The sequence below is a fragment of the Bubalus kerabau genome, chromosome 5, assembly GCF_029407905.1.
Source record: "Bubalus kerabau isolate K-KA32 ecotype Philippines breed swamp buffalo chromosome 5, PCC_UOA_SB_1v2, whole genome shotgun sequence".
In the NCBI taxonomy this organism is placed as follows: Eukaryota; Metazoa; Chordata; class Mammalia; order Artiodactyla; family Bovidae; genus Bubalus; species Bubalus kerabau.
The window spans coordinates 83,031,767-83,052,786 of record NC_073628.1 but is presented as its reverse complement, the minus strand read 5'-3'; the positions used below and the strand labels follow the sequence as shown (position 1 = coordinate 83,052,786).

At 41.2% G+C, this 21,020-nt stretch overlaps 1 protein-coding gene and 1 long non-coding RNA gene across 3 annotated transcripts in view; one reads left to right on the top strand and one right to left on the bottom strand.

The window, feature by feature from the left end:
• The window catches only part of LOC129654256 (uncharacterized), a 32,095-nt gene extending 24,590 nt beyond the window's left edge, over positions 1–7,505 (bottom strand). The window contains exon 1 of the mRNA XM_055583764.1: positions 7,219–7,505. Within this exon, the coding sequence (XP_055439739.1) occupies positions 7,219–7,453 (235 nt within the window). The 5' untranslated portion in view covers positions 7,454–7,505. The remainder of the gene's footprint in view (positions 1–7,218) is intronic.
• A 7,200-nt stretch (positions 7,506–14,705) lies between these two features.
• On the top strand, positions 14,706–20,712 carry LOC129653947 (uncharacterized). Of its 2 annotated transcripts, none has more exons than XR_008715303.1 (3): positions 14,706–14,953; positions 17,819–17,946; positions 20,484–20,712. It is a non-coding gene; the product is annotated as an uncharacterized LOC129653947 (long non-coding RNA). The 2 variants fall into 2 exon arrangements; XR_008715302.1 differs by lacking the exon at positions 14,706–14,953 and adding an exon at positions 15,542–15,853.
• Positions 20,713–21,020: the final 308 nt, after the last annotated feature.

Sequence of the window (21,020 nt, the reverse complement as noted above, 5' to 3'; positions counted from 1 at the left end):
ACAGTGGAAATAGTGTCAGACTTTATTTTGGGGGGCTCCAAAATCACTGCAGATGGTGACTGCAGCCATGAATTTAAACGACGCTTACTCCTTGGGAGAAAATTTATGACCAACCTAGATACCATATTCAAAAGCAGAGTCATTACTTTGCCAACAAAGGTCCGTCTAGTCAAGGCTATGGTTTTTCCAGTGGTCATGTATGGATGTGAGAGTTGGGCTGTGAAGAAAGCTGAGCGCCGAAGAATTGATGCTTTTGAACTGTGGTGTTGGAGAAGACTCTTGAGAGTCCCTTGGACTGCAAGGAGATCCAACCAGTCCATTCTAAAGGATACCAGTCCTGGGTGTTCTTTGGAAGGAATGATGCTAAAGATGCAACTCCAGTACTTTGGCCACCTCATGCGAAGAGTTGACTCATTGGAAAAGACTCTGATGCTGGGAGGGATTGGGGGCAGGAGGGGAAAGGGACCACAGAGGATGAGATGGCTGGATGACATCACCGACTTGATGGACATGAGTTTGAGTCAACTCCGGGAGTTGGTGATAAACAGGGAGGCCTGGCGTGCTGCAATTCATGGGGTCGCAAAGAGTCGGACACTGCTGAGCGACTGAACTGAACGGAACTGAACACATATATATGAAATCTAGAAAGATGGTACTGATGGAAATATTTTCAGAGCAGCAATGCAGACACAGACATAGAGAACAGACTTATGGAAATGGGGAGAAGGGAGGAGGGAGAGGGTGGGATATATTGAGAGAGTAACATGGAAACTCACATTACCACGTGTAAAATAGATAGCTAGTTTGCTGTATGGCTCAGGGAACTCAAAAAGGGGCTCTGCATCAACCTAGAGGGGTGGTTTGGGGAGGGAGGTTCAAGAGGGAAAGGACATATGTATACCTATGGCTGATTCATGTTGATGTTTGGCAGAAACCAACAAATTCGGAAAAGCAAATATCCGTCTTTAAAAATAAATTAATTAAATAAACAAGCAAATTAAAAACATGCCAGGTGTTAGGGATTTCCCTGGAGATCCAGTGGTTAGGTCTCTCAGCTTCCACTGAAGCGGCACAGGTTCGATCTCTCGTTGGGTAACTAAAATCCCGCATGTCACTTAGTATGGCCAAAAGGTTAGATAGATAGATAGATACATAGATAGATAGATAGATAGATAGAATGTGTTAAGGAATAAAAAGATTTATTAAATAAATTAAATAAAAATGCCAAGTTAGTTCTCTATAAATTCTGAATATAAAAACGCGAAAAAAGTGATCAGAAAATGAAAAATCATAAGAATAATATAACACAGAAAATATTAATAAACCACTTTGAAATTGCTCAGAAGTAACATTGAAGTTTAAAACAAAAATGTGCTCATGCAAAAATAAAGGTGATAAGTCTACAGTAACAATATCACTGATAGAAATTATTTTTCCTAAATAATCTCCAAAATAAACATCATTCCAATCAAAAAGAGAGAAGTACAAAGGGGGACTCCACCTACTAGACATCTAAAATATAAAACAACACTGGCTTTCCTGGTGGCTCAGATGCTAAAGAATCTGCCTGCAGTGCGGGAGACCTGGGTTCAATCCGTGGTTTGGGAAGATCCCCTGGAGCAGGGCATGACAGCCCACTCCAGTATTCTTGCTTGGAGAATCCCCATAGACCGAGGACCCTGGCAGCCTACAGCCCATGGGGTCACAAAGAGTCAGACTCGACTGAGTGACTAAGCACACACACAGAAGAAAAGATTTTATTTTTTTTAAAATTGACCTTAAATACTATGACAAATATGCAATGTAACTAAATCACCAATGTTAGTCTCAAAGATACACATTAAATGTGCACACACAAAAAGGGAAAAGACCAAGAGCATAATTGATGAAAACTTTGGACTGGCAGGTAATCTGCAGAAGAATAATCAAAATAGTCAGAAAACAAATAAAAGAATAATCAATTGCATTGATGATCAGGAATATTCAAATTAAAAGATTATATGATACCTTTGTCCACCTATAAAATGGAGTTACAATAGTCTAAAATACTAATTGTTAAGGCTGAGTGCTGAAGAATTGATGTTTTTGAACTGTGGCATTGGAGAAGACTTCAAGAATATCAAGTAAGTCAATCCTAAAGGAAATCAGTCCTGAATATTCATTGGAGGACTGATGCTGAAGCTGAAGCTCCACTACTTTGGCCACATGATGTGAAGAGCTGACTTCTTAGAAAAGACCCTGATTCTGGGAAAGTTTGAAAGCAGGAAGAGAAGGGGACAACAGAGGACGAGACGGTTGGATGGTATCGTCAACTCAATGGACCTGAGTTTTAGTAAGCTACAGGAGATGGTGAAGGACAGGGAAGCCTGGCATGCTGCAGTCCATGGGGTTGCAAAAAGTCAGACACAACTGAGCGACTGAACAACAAGGACGATGATACCACTATACACTTATTTAATATTGATTTAAAATAGTCTAAAATATTATTCTCTTATAAAAATGTAAAGGAAACTCTAACACACTGCTTGCATTTAAATAGAAATATTTTACGGTACTTTAGATTACATTTGGCTAATATCTGAGAAAGTTTAAGATGCCCTTGTACATGATCCCAAAACTCCACTTTCAGGTATATACCCTAGAATTGCTTTTATATAAAGGCTTAAGGACAAAAATGTTCACAAAAGAGTCTCTTAGGTCGGAAAAATTAGCATCAGTGTTGCAGTGAATACTGAATATGCATTAAATAGAATAGTGTGGAATGCTTCCATTGACCTCTTATTTCTCTCTGGTTCCCCAGGATAATTGTGATCTTTTTCTTTCACAAGATTTGACACCTAGCCTATGTGTTCACAGGTCATTATCAGAAGAGATGAATGTTGGTTTCAACTAACCACACGTCTGTGGACATTCAACTTTCTTATTCCTTTCCTTCTAAGTCACCATGAATTCAGTATCTCTCCAGTCCCATGAATGGAATTGCCCTTTGGGGAAGCTGGACATGGAAGTAATGAAAAATGATCTTTATCAGTTTCATGACATCATGTAGCTGTCTTTTATTGGGCACTCATTTGTGCATAAACTAGAAAAGATATGTACAAGTTCGGGTCTTGCCTGCAACTGTTTCCCCACCCACAACCCACAACAGGCTGATATTCCCAAGGACTGCATCTGAGACTCTGACAAGGATTGGGCTAGCCATCAGACTGCTCAGTAGTTATATAATGCAATATTTTATGTATTTTAAAAACATGCCTAGTGAGAATGTTACAGCACAGGGAACTCTACTTAATGCTCTGGGATGAGCTGAATAACAAGGAAGTACAAAAGGGAGGGGATGTATATATACGTATGCTGATTCACATTGCTATACATTAGAAACTAACACAGCATTGAAAAGCAACCACATTCCAATGAAACTTCTTGAAAAATCACAAAAAAAGAAGGCTAGGATAAAAATTTTTATCAACTAGATCACCTTCAAATATCAGGGGATAATTCATATATTTGTGTGTGTGAATATACACATATATATACATCTGTCTATCCCTGGTGGCTCAGACGATAAAGCTTCTGCCTGCAATGCGGGCGACCTGGGTTCAATGCCTCGGTCGGGAAGATCTCCTGGAGATGGAAATAGCAACCCACTCCTATATTCTTGCCTGGAAAATCCCATGGACGGTGAAACCTGGTAGGCTACAGTCTATACGGTCGCAAAGAGTCGGACACGACTGAGTGACTTCCCTTTCTTTCTTTGACTTTACACATCTGTATATACATATGTGAGTGTGTGTGTGTGTGTGTGTGTGTATATATATGTATGTTTCTCATACACTTTCCTCTTCAGAAGATTTACCCCATAAATATTTACATTTAAATTTGTATTTGAAGGAGTAATGAGAAGAAAAATTACACAACTACATGGATGTTAAGTTATATGAGAATGAATATGACCAAGTATATAATAATTTGTTTTCTTGAAAAATTAATCCAGGATAAAAAGAGAAAAAATAGAAACCATATGCTACAGAAGTGATTCCAGGAAAGAGACCCTTAAAGCTGGAATCTGGAATACGTTGTCTAATCTGGTTAGGTTAGAGGATGGCAATGGTTTATTTTGCACGGAACTGGGAGAGTGGAAGTCAATGTAATTCAGTGGCAAACAACAGCAACAACCACAAAACTTATCCCTTGTACTCTTCTGGAATCATGCTATAGGTTTTGGGCCAAAGAACATCTTCTGTGGGCACGCTCAGAGTCTCTAATTTCTTGGAAATGCAGAAAACACATCTATCTGAATTTAAGTTCTCCATTTTAATCCTGAGAGTAGCAATATTATAATGTAATTTCAAATGTTCATTGGCTTGAAATTTCTAGTTTGGATTGGGAAAGAAGGCCCTGAGAATGAGTTGTAACTTTGATAGACTCCTGTCAACCTGCTTACCTCCCATCTCTCTTCCACCCCTTCTCCCTCCTTTGGGGAGATTAGAGGACCCTTCCGTTCCTTGTTTTGTCAGTAAGTCATGTCCAACTCATTGGTGATCCCATGCACTACAGCCCCCTAGGTTTCTCTGTCCATGGGATTTCCCAGGCAAGAAGACTGAGGAGGGTTACCGTTTCCTTCTCCAGGGATCTTCCCAACCCGCAGACTGAAGCGGGTCAGCCTGCTTGGCAGGCTAAACCACCTGGGAAACCCTAGAGGCCTGTGTAATGGACATGAGTTTGGGTAAACTCCAGCAGTTGGTGATGGACAGGGAGGCCTAGCGTGCTGCAGTTCATGCGGTCATAAAGAGTCAGACACGACTGAGTGACTGAACTGAACCGAACTGATGTATCAGTTTGGTTCAGTTGTTCTGTCATGTTTGCCGGTACTGCTGCTAAGTCGCTTCAGTTGTGTCCGACTCTGTGCGACCCCAAGACGGCAGCCCAGCAGACTTCCCGGTCCCTGGGATTCTCCAGGCAAGAACACTGGAGTGGGTTGCCATTTCCTTCCCCAATGCATGAAAGGGAAAAGTGAAAGTGAAGTCACTCAGTCCTGTCAGACTCTTACTGACCCCATGGACTGCAGCCTACCAGGCTCCTCCATCCATGGGATTTTCCAGGCAAGAGTACTGGAGTGGGGTGCCATTGCCTTCTCTGTCTGTCATGTCTAACTCCTTGTAATCCCGTGGAGTGCAGCACATGAGGCTTCCCTGTCCATGACCAACTCCTGGAGCTTGCTCAAACGCATGTCCATCGAGTCAGTGATGCCATCCTACCATCTCATCCGCTTTTGTCCCCTTCTCCTCCTGCTTTCCATCCTTCCCAATATCAGGGCCTTTTCCAATTAGTCGGTGCTCCGCCATCAGGTGGCCAAAGTATTAGAGCTTCAGCCTCAGCATCAGTCCTTCCAAAGAATATTCAGGGCTGATTTCCTTTAGGATGGACTAGTTGGATCTCCTTGAGCTCTCAAGATCTTGAGAGTTCAAGGGACTCTCAAGAGTGTATATACATACATACATTTTCAGAGAATATTGTATTTTGCAAAACATTAACATACATCATCATAGCCGTCAATACAACCATCTGATTAAGTAGTTTTTTTTATTATCAAGATTAGTAAACACAATTTTCGGAGAAGGCAATGGCACCCCACTCCAGGACTCTTGCCTGGAAAATTCCATGGACGGAGGAGCCTGGTAGGTTGCAGTCCATGGGGTGGCTGAGAGTCAGACACGACTGAGCGACTTCATTTTCATTTTTCACTCTCATGCATTGGAGAAGGAAATGGCAACCCACTCCAGTGTTCTTGCCTGGAGAATCCCAGGGACACAGGAGCCTGGTATATCAACTGCTGGTATCATCATCATTTACCACCAGATATCAAGGCTCTTATAAACCATTGGTAAATAAGATTGTGAAGCCTTAGTATAAAAAGAGGAAGAAAAACAAATGGCCAGTAAAACAGAAGACAGACAAACATATATTAATACTTTACAAAGTTATGTTATGTGTAAGAAATGTTCCACTGCAGTGAAGTGAGAGGAAATTCTACTATTTTTAAGAAATTGAATGAGTTTGTTTAAATAAGCACACACAAAAAATAATAATAATGTAACCACCTACCTCATACTAAGGGCTTCCCAGGTGGCTCAGTGGTAATGATCCACCTGCCAAGCAGGAGACAGGGGACACAGGTTCTATTGCTGGGTTGGGAAGATCCCTTGGAGGAGGAAATGGCAACCCATTCCAGTATTCTTGCCTGGAAAATTACATGGACAGAGGAGGTTGGAGGGCTATAGGCCATGGGGTCACAAAGAGTTGGACTTAGTGACTAAACAACAACAGCAACCTCACCCTGAACACAGAAATATATTCTAGATAGATTATAGAGATAAGTGCAAATAAAAATAGAATTGTCTCTTAGAAGATAAAGCATAAGGAAACATTTTCAAAATCTTGGAGTAGGAATTATTTCTTATCCAGGATTTGAAAAGTAATAACTACACAGGAAAATAAAAGGAACTGAAATATATTATGAATAAGAACTTCTGCTTACCAAATGCATTTTCTGAGTAAATACACAGGCCAAAGTATGAAGAAACTTATTTGAAATATATATTATTCTAAGAAAAGACTCATAGTCCCAATTATTAAGAAGTTTAATGTACTAATACGGCAAATAACCCAACAAAAGTTTGGCCAAAAAAAGTGATGACCCAAAAGCTTACTTGCATAATATCATTAGTCATCAGGAAACATATGTATTCAAGAAAATTAGGACCCATTACATACTCAACAGGATGAATAAAACAAAAAAGAAAAAAATTACCCAAAGGTGATGAATGTATTAAACACCTGAAATTCATCTCTGTTACTATTTGGAGTGTAAATCTGTAGTATATGTTTGGAAAACAATGCAGCAAAATATCTTTATATTCATGAAACAAATTCAAATCATTCTACTCAATCAGCTGATAGTATACATAAGGGTCAGCGGTTCCAACCTGCCTCTCAAAATCCTTTAACAGGTGTGGACGTGTTTTTGTTTAAAAATAGCAATATTCCTACTTGAAAACTAGGTGGCCGGCCGTGACTCAGTCTTTGTGATCACCAGACAGCGCGCGTGCCCCTGTCCCCCGGCCCTCCCTGTGCATGTTTATTGCTCTTCCCCGTCACTTCCAGCTTTTCCCCGCTCCCGGCCTGCCCCACACCGGTGACCGCCCAGTGCCCCCTTACCCTGTTTAGGACCTAACCCGTCTCGCCTCATGTGGTGTCCTTCCCTGGCCTCCATGGCTGGTGGTGTCTCCGGGCACAGAAGTGCCCTCGGTCCCCGAGGGGGGAAGCTGGGCACAACAAGTTGCACGTGAGGGCTGTGGAGGCACCGGTACATGGCTGGAGAGTGCTCTCCCGGGCCACTTGTGGCTCTGGGTGTTGGCGGTGGTCGGCTCAAGCCCCGATAGGGGAGCTCCATGGGGGCCAGGAAGGGCAATAGACATCCTGGGTGCCAGGGGAGCGCTCCTGCGCTGGAGGTTTCTTGCGGTCAGATTCGGTGGCGTGACGCAGAAACAGCTTCGCTTCCAGGTCATTCAGAATGGCTTCCGGGCCCCTCGCAGTAGCTGGCGGCCACCCCACCTCCACTGTCGGTTCTATGCCTCTGCTGCATCTATGCCACGTGGGCTACGTGGCAGCACTCCATTTGTGCCTCGTTCGTCCTATCCTCTGATCCCTGGGCCTGCGCCCTGGTGCTTCTCGCTTCCCCGGCCCGCCTTGCCCCGTCTCCATTGCCCTTTGCCTCCTTCTGTCCGCTGATGTTGTCGCGTGCTGGACCAGGAAGAGCGCCTAAGCCCCCGGCGCGAAGCCCCCTGCGGTGCGCTCGTCCAAGTGTGCACAGGTCACCGGCTGGCTACCATGCCTATACCGCCACCCCTGGGGAGGGGGGGTGGAAGTGAGGGGCCACGGCCGTCCCTGATGTGCCCGACTGGTGTCCTTAGCCCCACTTCCAGCGCCCGGGCCCTCGAGGAGGGTCTCCCCATCAGAACTTTGGGGAAGGATGCTGCATCCCTAGTGGATGGAGTGTGGGGGATCCTTCGGCCTCCCCATGGGAGGAGCAGATCACCCGGCCTCGGCTGATCACTCTCCCCCTTCTTCAATTCGTGGAGTTTTGCTGCCACGGCCCTTCACCCCACGCCAAGCACGCCAGGCGCCCTGTGCTCACTTGGATACCCAGGTGGCACAGTAGAAAAGAATCAGCCTGCTAATGCAGGCAATTGCAAAAGATGCAAGCTCGATCCCTGAGTGGGGGAGATGCCCTGGAGGAGGAAATGGCAACCCCCTCCTGTATTCTTCCCTGGAAAATCCCTTGGACAGAGGAGTCTGGCGGGCTGCAGTCCAAGGGGTCGTAGAGTCGGAGAGGTGGACACGACTGAGCACAGGCACATATACACATGAGAAAAAAGAGAATCCCAGTTACAACTCAACCGTTGTGTAAAGAGTTTTGTAATTGGCTTTCCAGAAATGCCACCTTTAGTAGCTGACTTAGTAGAAGGAGGACCCGGATTACACAGGAGGGTTGAGAAAGTGGCTCCCGTATCCAGTAGGAATTTAACAGGATGGCCTCTTCTAGTTAGAGTCACCTGAGGCTCCTGTGTGGTAATGAGGACAGAAGCCAAAGTGGGAAGCCCTGGGCCCCGTGAATCTTGATCTTGTGTCTGAGTTTCTGACCCCTGAAACCTACGTCCCTGGGAATATTACTCTTCCAGTGATCTCCCTTGCAAGTGGGGCAGGGCCTTGGTGGTGGCCTCTGCTTGCCTTGGGGGCATTGTCTCTTAAAGTGTCCATTCTTGCCACAACAAAAAAAGACTTCAGGTTTTTGCTTGTATCCTCCCACCTTTGTAGCCCTAAAGTTAACTCCCTTTAGGGCCATAAGGAGAGCTTTGGCCTTTCTCTTATCTCTATTCCCTTTTTCTTTAGGTTCTTCCTGATTTTTGTTTAAGAATACTGATGTGGCAGCTCTTACCAGTGTAGGGTAAGGGAGTTAGAGGAGGCGAGGTTCGGAAAAAGAAGGAGACCGGCACTTTACGGAATGGATTCACCTTTAATGAGACAAGAAGGAGCAGCATCAGATTAATGACCTGCTGCGCTAACCCAAGAAAAGAGTAAGTATATATAGGCATATATGTGGACATCTACTGTTACGGGTGCCTGTTCTTCTCCAAGGTTGTTTGGAGTGAGTGAAGTCTCTCAGTCATGTCCAGCTCTTTGTGACCCCATGGACTGTAGCCCTACCAGGCTTCTCTGTCCATGGGATTTCCCAGGCAAGAATACTGGAGTGGGTTGCCATTTCCTTCTCTAGGAGATCTTCCTGACCCAGGGATTGAACCCGGGTCCTCTGCATTGTAGGCAGACACTTTACCGTCTGAGCCACAGGGAAGCCAGGGAAGTCTTCGGAGTAGGTATTTCTTAAACAGCTGGGGCAAGGAATTCTGGAGACCAGCTGGGACCAGTTAGGAGCTGGGTGTGATCAACCTTATTGTCCATTTTTTTTTCTTCAGGTCAGAGTTCTTTGTTTTGCATAGAATGGTGAGGAGGACCTAGAAAGGCCAGTTTTAGGAGTTTCCTCTGACTATCTGGAGCCAACTGATTAATAAATTTCTCTTTAAGAATAAGAAAGCCGTGGTACATGTACACGATGGAGTATTACTCAGCCATTAAAAAGAATACATTTGAATCAGTTCTAATGAAGTGGATTAAACTGTAGCCTATTATACAGAGTGAAGTCAACCAGAAAGAAACAGACGAATACAGTATAGTAACGCATATATATGGAATTTAGAAAGACGGTAATGACAACCCTATATGCGAGACAGCAAAAGAGACACAGATGTATAGAACAGTGTTTTGGACTCCATGGGAGAGGGAGAGGGGGATGATTTGGGAGAAGGGCATTAAAACATGTAAGCTATCATATAAGAAACGTATCGCCAGTCTAGGTTCAATTTAGGATACAGGGAGCTTGGGGCTGGTGCACTGGGATGACCCAGAGGGATGGTATGGGGAGGGAGGTGGGAGGGGGGTTCAGGATGGGGAACACATGTACACCTGTGGCGGATGCATGTTGATGTATGGCAAAACCAATACAATATTGTAAAGTAAAAAATAAATAAACATGTTAAGTTAAAAAAATTTTAAACATTAAAAATAGCAATCAGTGAGGCAGAAAAACAATGAGAAGATGGTTCCCAAGATGCTAATGAAATAATATTCTCAAAAAGAAGTAAAGTATATATTTTAAAATGCATACAAAATGTTGAATATGTATAAAACAGAATGTTAACAGTAGTTGTTTTAATGCAGTAGATGTGTCAGTGATTTAATTTTTGGTTTTTTGTTTCTATTTTCCAAAAATGTTCTGCAATAAATTCACAACACTATTGTAACATGAAATGAGAAATATAAAACTAGTTTTGTAAATATCAGACCCTTTCTTGATCTTCTGTAAACTCGATGCATGATACAGGATGCTTGGGGCTGGTGCACTGGGATGACCCAGCAGGATGGTATGGGGAGGGAGATGGGAGGGGGGTTCAGGATGGGGAACACGTGTACACCCGTGGCGGATTCATGTTGATGTATGGCAAAACCAATACAATATTGTAAAATAATTGTCCTGCAATTAAATTAAAATAAAAAAAAAACAAGTCAATAAAATGAAATCTTAAAATTTCCATTCTCTCTGGAAGATGCCATAGCTAAGCATCTTAATTTCAATATAAGAAGATTGTTCTTGGTACTCTGATTCATCTACCACAACTGAATAGCCTGTGGCCTGACCCTAAGAGGACACAAGGTTCAGAGACTTAATTATTACAAACAGTATGTCTTCTGTTTTAATTTTCTAACGGAGAGTAACTCTAAGACCCTTATGCAGGGAACTGACTTATGTTTCATGGCCTTGAAAAATGTTGCCACCTCAGTTAAATTAACGGTCTAACAGCTTTGACCATTTGGGGAGAACTGTCAGTAGTTAGATGTCCTAAATGTGGCCAGTTTCATATGAGCATTGTTAAGACATTACAGGACTTCCTCAGTGGTCCAATGGTTAGGACTCTGAACTTTCACTGCCCAGGCCCAGGATTGGATCCTTGGTCAAGAAACTAAGACCCTGCAAGCCACAAGGTGTGGCAAAAAAAGAAAATAACCCCACCTCCCTTCTGAAACATTGTTAAACCTCAGAACTAAGTTGTGCTTGTCACGGACATCATACTTAGGAGTTTTTCTATCACGTCAAAATTTTCATTGGCACTACCAAATTTTAGAGCTAATGGATTTTGTACTATATATATATTTACTACATATATAGGTTTACTATATATAAGTATCATAAATGGCTTAACTTTTTCATAGAATTTGTCCTGTGAATTTTCAGCCTTATCATGACACTGAGTAATGCTGTGTGTCTTCAATAATGTTGTTTTTGGTTGTGGAATGTGGGGCATACTTTTTCTCCCACATTCAAGAGAGAACCCCTTATAAACTCTCCATTCCTAAAACCTTTTAATAAACAGAGGATATTTTTCAATTCCTATGCAATTAGATTTTATAGAATAGTTATTATATTTTTCATATTGATATTTTATAAATCTGGGGAATTTCCAACTATTCTGAGGAATACCACTGGAAAAAAACAAACAAACAAAAAAATCAGATAATAATTCCCTGTACTACTTTGGGTTCTTATCTTGGCAGTGAAAAACACATTTCTAAGAAAAGTTAATTTCAACAACAGTAATATCTTTAAGGTAAATATTTCCCGTAAACTTGCCTATCATACAACCATACAAAAACTAGATAGATTTAAAAAAAAAGTTAGAATTTTTTATCTGATTGGTCAGAGCCAAAGGGCAAGTGATTCTTTTTTTTTTTTTAAATATTAAACTAATATATAAAATAGAGTGAAACCTACTTTTGTAGTCTGTAAGTCAAAGCCATCTCATAAATGATATTATATTTATCATAATAAATTTTATTTTTTATGATATACTTTCCAGTTTATTTATTCTTTAAATTTATAATGGTTTTGATTTGCATTTCTCTGATAATGAGTGATGTTGAGCATCCTTTCATGCGTTTGTTAGTCATCTGTGTGTCTTCTTTGGAGAACTGTTTAGTTCTTTGGCCCATTTTTTGATTGGGTCATTTATTGTTCTGGAATTGAGCTGCAGGAGTTGCTTGTATATTTTTGAGATTAATTCTTTGTCAGTTGCTTTGTTTGCTATTATTTTCTCCCATTCTGAAGGCTGTCTTTTCACTTTGCTTATAGGTTCTTTCATTGTACAAAAGCTTTTAAGTTTAATTAGGTCCCATTTGTTTATTTTTGCTTTTATTTCCATTAGTCTGGGAGGTGGGTCATAGAGGATCCTGCTATGATTTCTGTTGGAGAGTGTTTTGCCTGTGTTTTCCTCTGGTTTCTGGTCTTACGTTTAGATCTTTAAACCATTTTGAGTTTATTTTTGTGTATGGTGTTAGAAAGTGTTCTAGTTTCATCCTTTTACAAGTGGTTGACCAGTTTTCCCAGCACCACTTGTTAAAAAGAGATTGTCTTTTCTCCATTGTATCTTCTTGCCTGTTTTGTCAAAGATAAGGTTTCCATATGTGTGTGGATTTATCTCTGGACTTTCTATTTTGTTCCATTGATCTATATTTCTGTTAAATTTTCAAACCCTAGCTTCAAACAATATTGAAAACAGATTAAGAAAAATTACTAACACCTTTTTGGATATTTTCTTTTTTCAAACGATAGCGAATGGTGGTTTATTTTTTTTTAATAAATTCTGTACAATTTAGAAATACTTTCCATATACGCTATTCTTGGACATTTTCTTACAATGGTAAATATTCAGAGCACTTCACAATATTCCACAATGACATTTTTAAGTTTGTTTTCCATTCTATTCTGATCTATTGTGTATATCTGTTTTTGTGCACATTAAGGAAAATGTCAAAGTGGTTTAGTAGTACATTTTCATTACAAAAGGTAAGCTTCCATAAAGGAAGAACTGTGAAAAAGATCAAACAGTATCAATTTTCTGTTTTATTGCCCTCCAAAGCAACCTGTGGAATTAACTAATTGCAATTTTGACTTCTATTGCAAATGATCAATCAGCAGAGACATATTAAAAACTCTTAATATGACTGACAAAGAAGATACAATTGGCCAACAAAATGGCCAGAGATTGATCTTAGTTTTTAAAATCTTTATTTGCTCAATGACAGATATAAGTCTTGGGGATGAACTCGGCAGGCAGAGAAGATGTCTAAAGCAAAGGCACCCCTGTGTGGATGTGCCTGCCAGGAACAGTGAGGAAGTCAAGGAAGTTGACATAAACTGAGGTGTTAGGTGGTGAATTTGCAGAAGTCAACAAGAACACAGATGGCCTGACCTGAATTACTGTGTGTGTGTGTGTGTGTGTTTAGATCTGTTTAATCAGAAAGGGGTTAGGAAAAGTAGCAAGGTATATATCTGTGTGTGATCTTATTCTTCCCTACTAACAGTGCTAAGGAGAAGGCAATGACAAGCCACTCCAGTATTCTTGCCTGGGAAATCCCATGGACGGAGGAGCCTGGTAGGCTACAGTCCATGGGGTCGCGAAGACTCGGACTCGACTGAGCGACTTCACTTTCATTTTTCACTTTCATTCACTGGAGAAGAAAATGGCAACCCACTCCAATATTGTTGGCTGGAGAATCCCAGGGACGGCAGCCTGGTGGGCTGCCGTCTATGGGGTCGCCCAGAGTCGGGCACGACTGACATGACTTAGCAACAGCAGCTTAGCAGCAGTAACAGTGCTAGATTCTTTATCTGATTCTTGGAGTTGCCTGAGAGCTCAGTTGGTAAAGAAACCACCAGCAGTGCAGGAGACCCCAGTTGCATTCCTGGGTTGGGAAGACCTGCTGGAGAAGGGATAGGCTACCCACCCCTGTATTCTTGGACTTCCCTTGAGGCTCATTTGGTAAAGAATCTGCCTGCAATGTGGGAAACCTGGGTTCAATCCCTGGGTTGGGAACATCCCCTGGTGAAGGGAAAGGCTACACACTCCAGTGTTCTGGCCTAGAGAATTCCATGGTCTGTATAGTCCGTGGGGTGACAAAGAGTCTGACATGAATGAGCCACTTTCACTTTCACTTTTGATTTCATTAAATAACTCTCCGTGTTAGAAATTTTCTCTCTTTTACATGTGAAGAAATGGTCTTCAGATTCTTTTTTTCCTGTTTCTTAAACCACATCCTCTTACCACCTGCCAAAACAGTCTTTCTAGGATCCCAGGGAGGCCAATGAGAAGTGCTAAAGAAGGCCTTCAAGGCAGGATGGTGTAGATAGGGTGTGGACATTGGCCCCAGATTTATCTGGGTTTGAATCCCAGTGTCACTACTAGTTAGCTAAATTGACACTTATTCACAGAGCTACACAAATATTTCAGATAATCATTGGTTTCATTGTCTATGAAATGAGTGTAATAATGTCATGTATGTAAAGATGGGCTTCTCAGATGGTACAGAGGTAAAGAATCTGCCTTTCAATGTAGAAGAAGCAAGAGACTCAAGTTCAGTCCCTGGGCTGGGAAGATCCCCTGGAGAAGGAAATAACTGCCCACTCCGAATTATTCTTGCTTGGAGAAATCCATGGACAGGAGAGCCTTGTGGGCTACACTCCATGGGACCGCAAAGAGGTGGACCCTACGGGCACACACACAATTAAAAAGGGAGCTAGCCTAGAATCACCAGATGTAGGTAATACCAGTTCCTTTCTTCTCCCTGCCTTTAATTAGAGATAATGGGGATCGGGGAAATTGATGGAGAAAAAGAGCATGTGTGGGACTGCCCTGTGAGGCAAAGCCCCCTTGCTGGAGGAGAGTTGAGATGTGAGGTCTGATCCTTTTTATGGTTTGTGGTTCAAGGACTGGAAAGAACTAATGTAAGGGGAGATTTGATTCAGAATTGGTGGAGGTGGAGGTTGGGTAGGTGGTCTGAAGGTTGAACTAGCAGATGTGAAATGGGAAGTGAAAGAAAGTGAGGGATTAATCATGATTATCAGCTTTTTGTCAAGAAAACACTGTAAGGAGTCTATGGGACTCTGAAGTGAGGCAGATTGCAGCAGAGAAAGATCCCTTCTCTTGAGTTGATGGCACACTTGAATACGACTCACAAGTTCCAGGCAGAAGATTTGGGAGCCCCAACAAATTGGCATTGAAATAGGAAACCAAAATGCATTAATTGCTTAGACAACAAGATGAAGTCATTTTCATTTTCTATTTACTTACATTGTAATACTGTGAGAATTTCTAAGGGTGTTATGCAATTCAAAATTTTTCATTTCAAGAAAAGCAATAATATTCTAACAGACATATTCACGAAGAATAGTATTACCAGAATGAGAGGAAAGTAAAAATAAAACGAGAAATTATTTGAATAATATTTTGTAAATTTTATGCAAGCGAACTTTCTCTAAATGCCTTGGACTATTAACTTTTTCTCTTCTCATTGTCTTTGCCCCTATCTGTATAACATGAACCTTGACGGGATTGAGTTTGCTGTTTAGGTGCAAAGTTGTGTCTGAGTCTTTGCGACCCCATGGACTGTAGCCCACCAGGCCTCTCTGATCATGGGATATTCCAGGCAAGAATACTGGCGTGGGTTGTCTTTTCCTTCTCCAGGGGATCTTCCCAACCCAGGGATCAAAACCACATCTCCTGAATTGGCAGGTGGTTTCTTTACCTCTGAGTCACCAGGGAAGCCCTGAGAATGAGTTCAATGAGTAGGTCATTGGAATTGGAAGTCACAGGAAAAACATACCAAGAGAAAATAAAATTCATAGGTATGTACACCATTGTCTCTAGATTATTTCACTCGTTCGTCAATACATTGTAATTACAAGCTATATAAATAAAGTAATTTAGATTCAAAGATGTTTTAGAGTCTTATCTTAGTTTACTAGGCCTGCCATCACAAAATACCACAGACCCGGTTGTTTAAAAGACCGAACACCATTCTCTCATGTTCTGGAGGCTGGGATTTAAGGTTGAGTTGGATTTTCTTGAGCAGTCCATCCTTGGCTTTGAGATGACTGCCTTCTCCTTGGGTTCTCTCATGGCTTTCTCCCTGTGTAGATACAGAATTAAGACTGCAACAGAAAAGTGTCGGATGATAATATTAAGTTCAGAACACTCACATGGCTATTAAACAATGAAACTGGGATTTTCCTTCTCCCAGACTGCACAGTGCAAGCTGTGCACGTGTAGTGTTTGACATCAGAGTGAGGCCTGAGACTAGAGATAGAGGTAGGAGCATACAGTGGGAAGGGAGCAGGGGCACTTGAACAGTCTTATGTAGTGGAGATATATAAATGCTGATACTGAAATTATTGCTTACTCTGCTTTGAGTCAAATTACCTGTAGGCCATTTAAAAGTGTGTTTATTTTTTGAACTAATATTTAACTTTGATTGAAGTATAGTTGATTTGCAATGTTGTATTAATTTCAGGTATACAGCAAAGTGATTCAGTTATATATCTATATCTATATCTATATCTATCTTCATACGTATCTGTGGGCTTCCCTGGGCTTTCCTTCTGAAGTAAAGAATCTGCCTGCCAATGCAGGAGATGAGGATTCAAGTCCTGGGTGGGGAAGGTGCCCTGGAGAAAGAAATGGTAACCACTGGTAACCACTAGTTTGGGCTCTCTATCTATGAGTCTGCTTCTTTTTTGTTACATTCACTAGTTTATTGTGTTACTGATATTCCACACATAAGGGATATCATTCAGTATATGTCTTTCTCTGATTTATTTCACTGAGCATAATACCTTCCAAATCTATCCATGTTGCTACAAATGGCATATTTTAATTTTTATGGATGAGTAGTATTCTATTGTATGTTTGTGAATATATATGTGCGTGTATATATATATATATATATATATATATATATATGAATATACACACACACACACACATAACATCTTCTTTATCCATTCACTGGCTGTTGGATACTTAGGTTACTTTCATATCTTGGCAACTGTGAATAATACTGCTTTGAACAGTGGGCTTCATGTACTTTTTTGAAATAGTGGTTTTGGTTTTCTTCAAATATCTACTCAGGAGTAGAACTGCTAGATCATATGGTAGCTCTATTTTTATTTTGTTGAGGAACCTTTATACTGTTTTCTGTAGTGTCTGTTGCAATTTACATACCCACCAACAGTGTGGGAGGGTTCACTTTTCTCAGTATCCTCACCAACATTTGTTTTTTGTATACCTCATTGGTTGTTTTTTTTTAATCTGTATTTCCCTGATGATTAATGATGCTGAGCATCTTTTAATGTGTTGCTATGATTTTTAAACTGATATGTACAGGTATAAATCTTAACACCTATGCAATTTCTTTTATGTTTCACCCACTTAGATGTGGGTCTAGGCCCTTTCTTTCTTTTTTTTTTTGTTACAGTAGGAAGTTTAAATTTTATTTTATTTTTAAACTTTACAATATTGTATTAGTTTTGCCAAATATTGAAATGAATCCGCCAGAGGTATATCTGTGTTCCCCATCCTGAACCCTCCTCCCTCCTCCCCCCCGATACCCTCCCTCTGGGTCGTCCCAGTGCCCTTTCTTTTAACAAGAGTTGATACAGAGTGATGAGGGCTTACTTACCACTGACAGATGTCCTGGAAATAACACTGTGTAATGTCCACAGTTAAGCCTGAAAAGGCCATGAGCCACTCAGGTCAACCTCCTGCTGGAGCTGTCCACCACCCACAATGAACTCGGCGGTTCTGCCTTCTAGGAGGAAGCCCAGGCCTCGTGGGAAGGCTTCCTGAATCTCCGCCAGCAAGCCCGGCTTCAGCTGCAGACGTGGCAGTGACGTCACCTCCAGAGGAGTCCAGCCCCTAGTGTTAGTATCAACCCCAACTGGTGAGTCTCCTCTCCTGAGACCCCAACATCCTAGAGCAGAAATAGCCATCCCCACTGCACCCTGTCTGAATTCCTCACCTTGGGACCAAAGTGGGTGTCACGTGCCATGACATGGGGCTTAGTTTATAAAAATATTTTATAATAAAAGCATCGAGAATAACACACTTGTGGAAAATTCACAGGTTACAAGAGAATGTATATTAAAATCTCTTTCCTTCCTTCCGTAGTCTATAGCCTTCTAGATGCTGTCTCTGGAAGTACTGTTATTTTTTCCAGACTTATTAATGGAACTATCAGATAGTGCTGACACTCTGACGTACATGTTTCTAAGAGCTGTACCTACATTTACTCATTTGTTCTTCGTTCACCATGAGCTCTCAGGTGGTAACTGGAAGGGAAGTCTTCTGCCTCATTCTGATTTCCTTCCAAAATTGGGTGTCTGAACTGCTGTCCTCAATTCCCTTTTGAATTATATTCCTCCAATATGTTTGAAAATACAGTCCCTAGGCAGTATTTGCCTGGCAGTCTAGTGGTTAGGATTTGCCCTTCCAAAGTAAGGGGAGTGGGTTGTGGGTTCAGTCTTTAGTCGGGAGCTAAGATCCCACATGCCTGGGAGCCAAATATCCAAAAACTTAAAAAACAACTAAGCAATATTGTAACAAATTCAATACATACTTTAAAAATATTATTAAAAAAGAAATAGATTCCCTAATTCTTTTTTTAATTTTTATTCGTCAGTTTCCTTATTTATACACACACACACACACACACACACACACACACACACACACATTTTCCATCAAGCTGGGAAGCACTAAAATTGTTCATTTCATTTCAGTTCAGTTCAGTCACTCAGTCATGTTCGACTCTTCGCAACCCCATGAACTGCAGCACGCCAAGCCTCCCTGTCCATCACCAACTCCCGGAGTTCACTCAGACTCACGTCCATCGAGTCAGTGATGCCATCCAGCCATCTCATCCTCTGTCATCCCCTTCTTCTCCTGCCCCCAATCCCTCCCAGCATCAGAGTCTTTTCCAGTGAATCAGCACTTCCCATGAAGTGGCCAAAGTACAGGAGTTTCAGCTTTAGCATCATTCCAAAGAAATCCCGGGGCTAATCTCCTTCAGAATGGACTGGTTGGATCTCCTTGCAGTCCAAGGGACTGTCAAGAGTCTTCTCCAACACCACAGTTCAAAAGCATCAATTATTCGGCGCTCAGCTTTCCTCACAGTCCACACTTGGGTCATATCTCAGTTGGGTAACCCTTTTAAATAATTTGACACCATCTTAATTATTGTTTTACTTCATCAAGGACCCACTTAATCTTTTAGTTCAGATATTTGGAGGTGAGGTGAGTTGAGTCAGCAATGAAGGGCTTCCCTGGTGGCTCACACAATAAAGAATCTACCTCAGTGCAAGAGACACAGGTTCAATCCCTGGGTTGGGAAGACCCCTGGAGAGGGGAATGGCAACCCACTCCAGTATTCTTGCCTGGAATATCCCATGGAGAGAGGAGCCTGGGAGGCTACAGTCCATGTGGTCGCAAAGAGTTGGACATAACTGAGTGACTTCACTCTCACTTTTTCATCTTTCTCTAAAAGTTTTCACTTCTGTGTTCTAGGGGGCTGGTCACTTATCATTCTATAGCCACTGTTCATGACCATGAGAATGGGGATTGATTAGGTGTTGAATTGTGACCCAGAACACACATTTAATCCTAGAGTTTGGGGTGGTCTAAAATTCTTCATGTAGAAAAACAATACACTTTCACCTAACCTACAGCTGAAGACACAATGAATTGTTTTTTGTTACTTGTTCAGTAAATAGCCAGGCTTTACACACAATAACAGATAAATTGTTAAATGAATTGGCAGAGGTTGAGAGATAAGTAAGTGTGTACATGTAGATGTATCCGGAGAAAAGGAAGTAATATATGTAAAGGAGAGAAAGATTTACATAATTTGATAAGTATATGTATTTTACAATCAGAATATGACATTTTGCAATTGAATTTCAATTACTGCTGCTTTTTATTTTTTTATTTTATTTTTTCTACATACCAACTATATTAATTAATACACTTCCAAGGGTACAATACAGGGGATGTGGAAACTTAGCAGCAAGCATGTGCTCAACAATGAAATCTTCTACTAGTTCTATTCTGACAATTTCTAACTCTCCGAGAGGCTCTATACTATTTGAATACCTTAAACTTCCCACACCTCTTGCGGTTGGGAGACTGTAAACAATCGTATGTGTAGCTGTAGGAGTCCGGGTAAACCTGTCAGGCAAGTTAGAGAGCCATCTGAGGGGTTTGTGAACTAAAACACTCTTGTCACGCCCAGGAACTTTATTAACTGGAGCTGTAAGTTAACTCTTTTTCAGAGGGAGAGATGGCGGTGGGGGACGGCCCCCCATAAAGTCAGAGGTGTAGGTGAGAGCACAAAGCAGTAAAGTAGGCAGACTCTGGTTTTGGGGTAGATGCTCAGGCAGGCCCAGAGGGATATAACTAACTTGGCATTTATTTATCTTGTAGATGAAATGAATGATCATCAAAATACCCTGTCCTACATGGGGATAAACCCATCTCCAGACACCACACTGGAGCTGAATGATGTTGTGTAGGTTGATGTGTCTCACATAAGGCCTGTATTTTCAGAAAACCACACATTTATTTATTTTTATATTTTTATTTCCCCATAAAGCCCCATATTGTTTTTGTGATAGAAACACTTATAAAATTGAAGTCTAATTTTGGTGTTCAATAAACAAATGCATTTTGTGTACTGCATTGTGTATTGCTGTGTGTCATACTATACAAAAGCATCCTAGGATGGTAGAGGTATAGAAGACAACTTGAATTTTGTTTTCAATATATTTCAATATATTCAATATATTGAAATACATTTGGACAAATGATAGAAAATCTGTGGAATAAAAAGAAGAAAGAAGTTCAAAGGAAAACCTAAAATATCCCACACTAGCTAATTCTAAATCCCTTAGACTTTTCAAAGCCAAGGTAAATGGGTCAAAATCTTTATTAGGAAAGGGTCTATAGTAGGAATTGGCATTA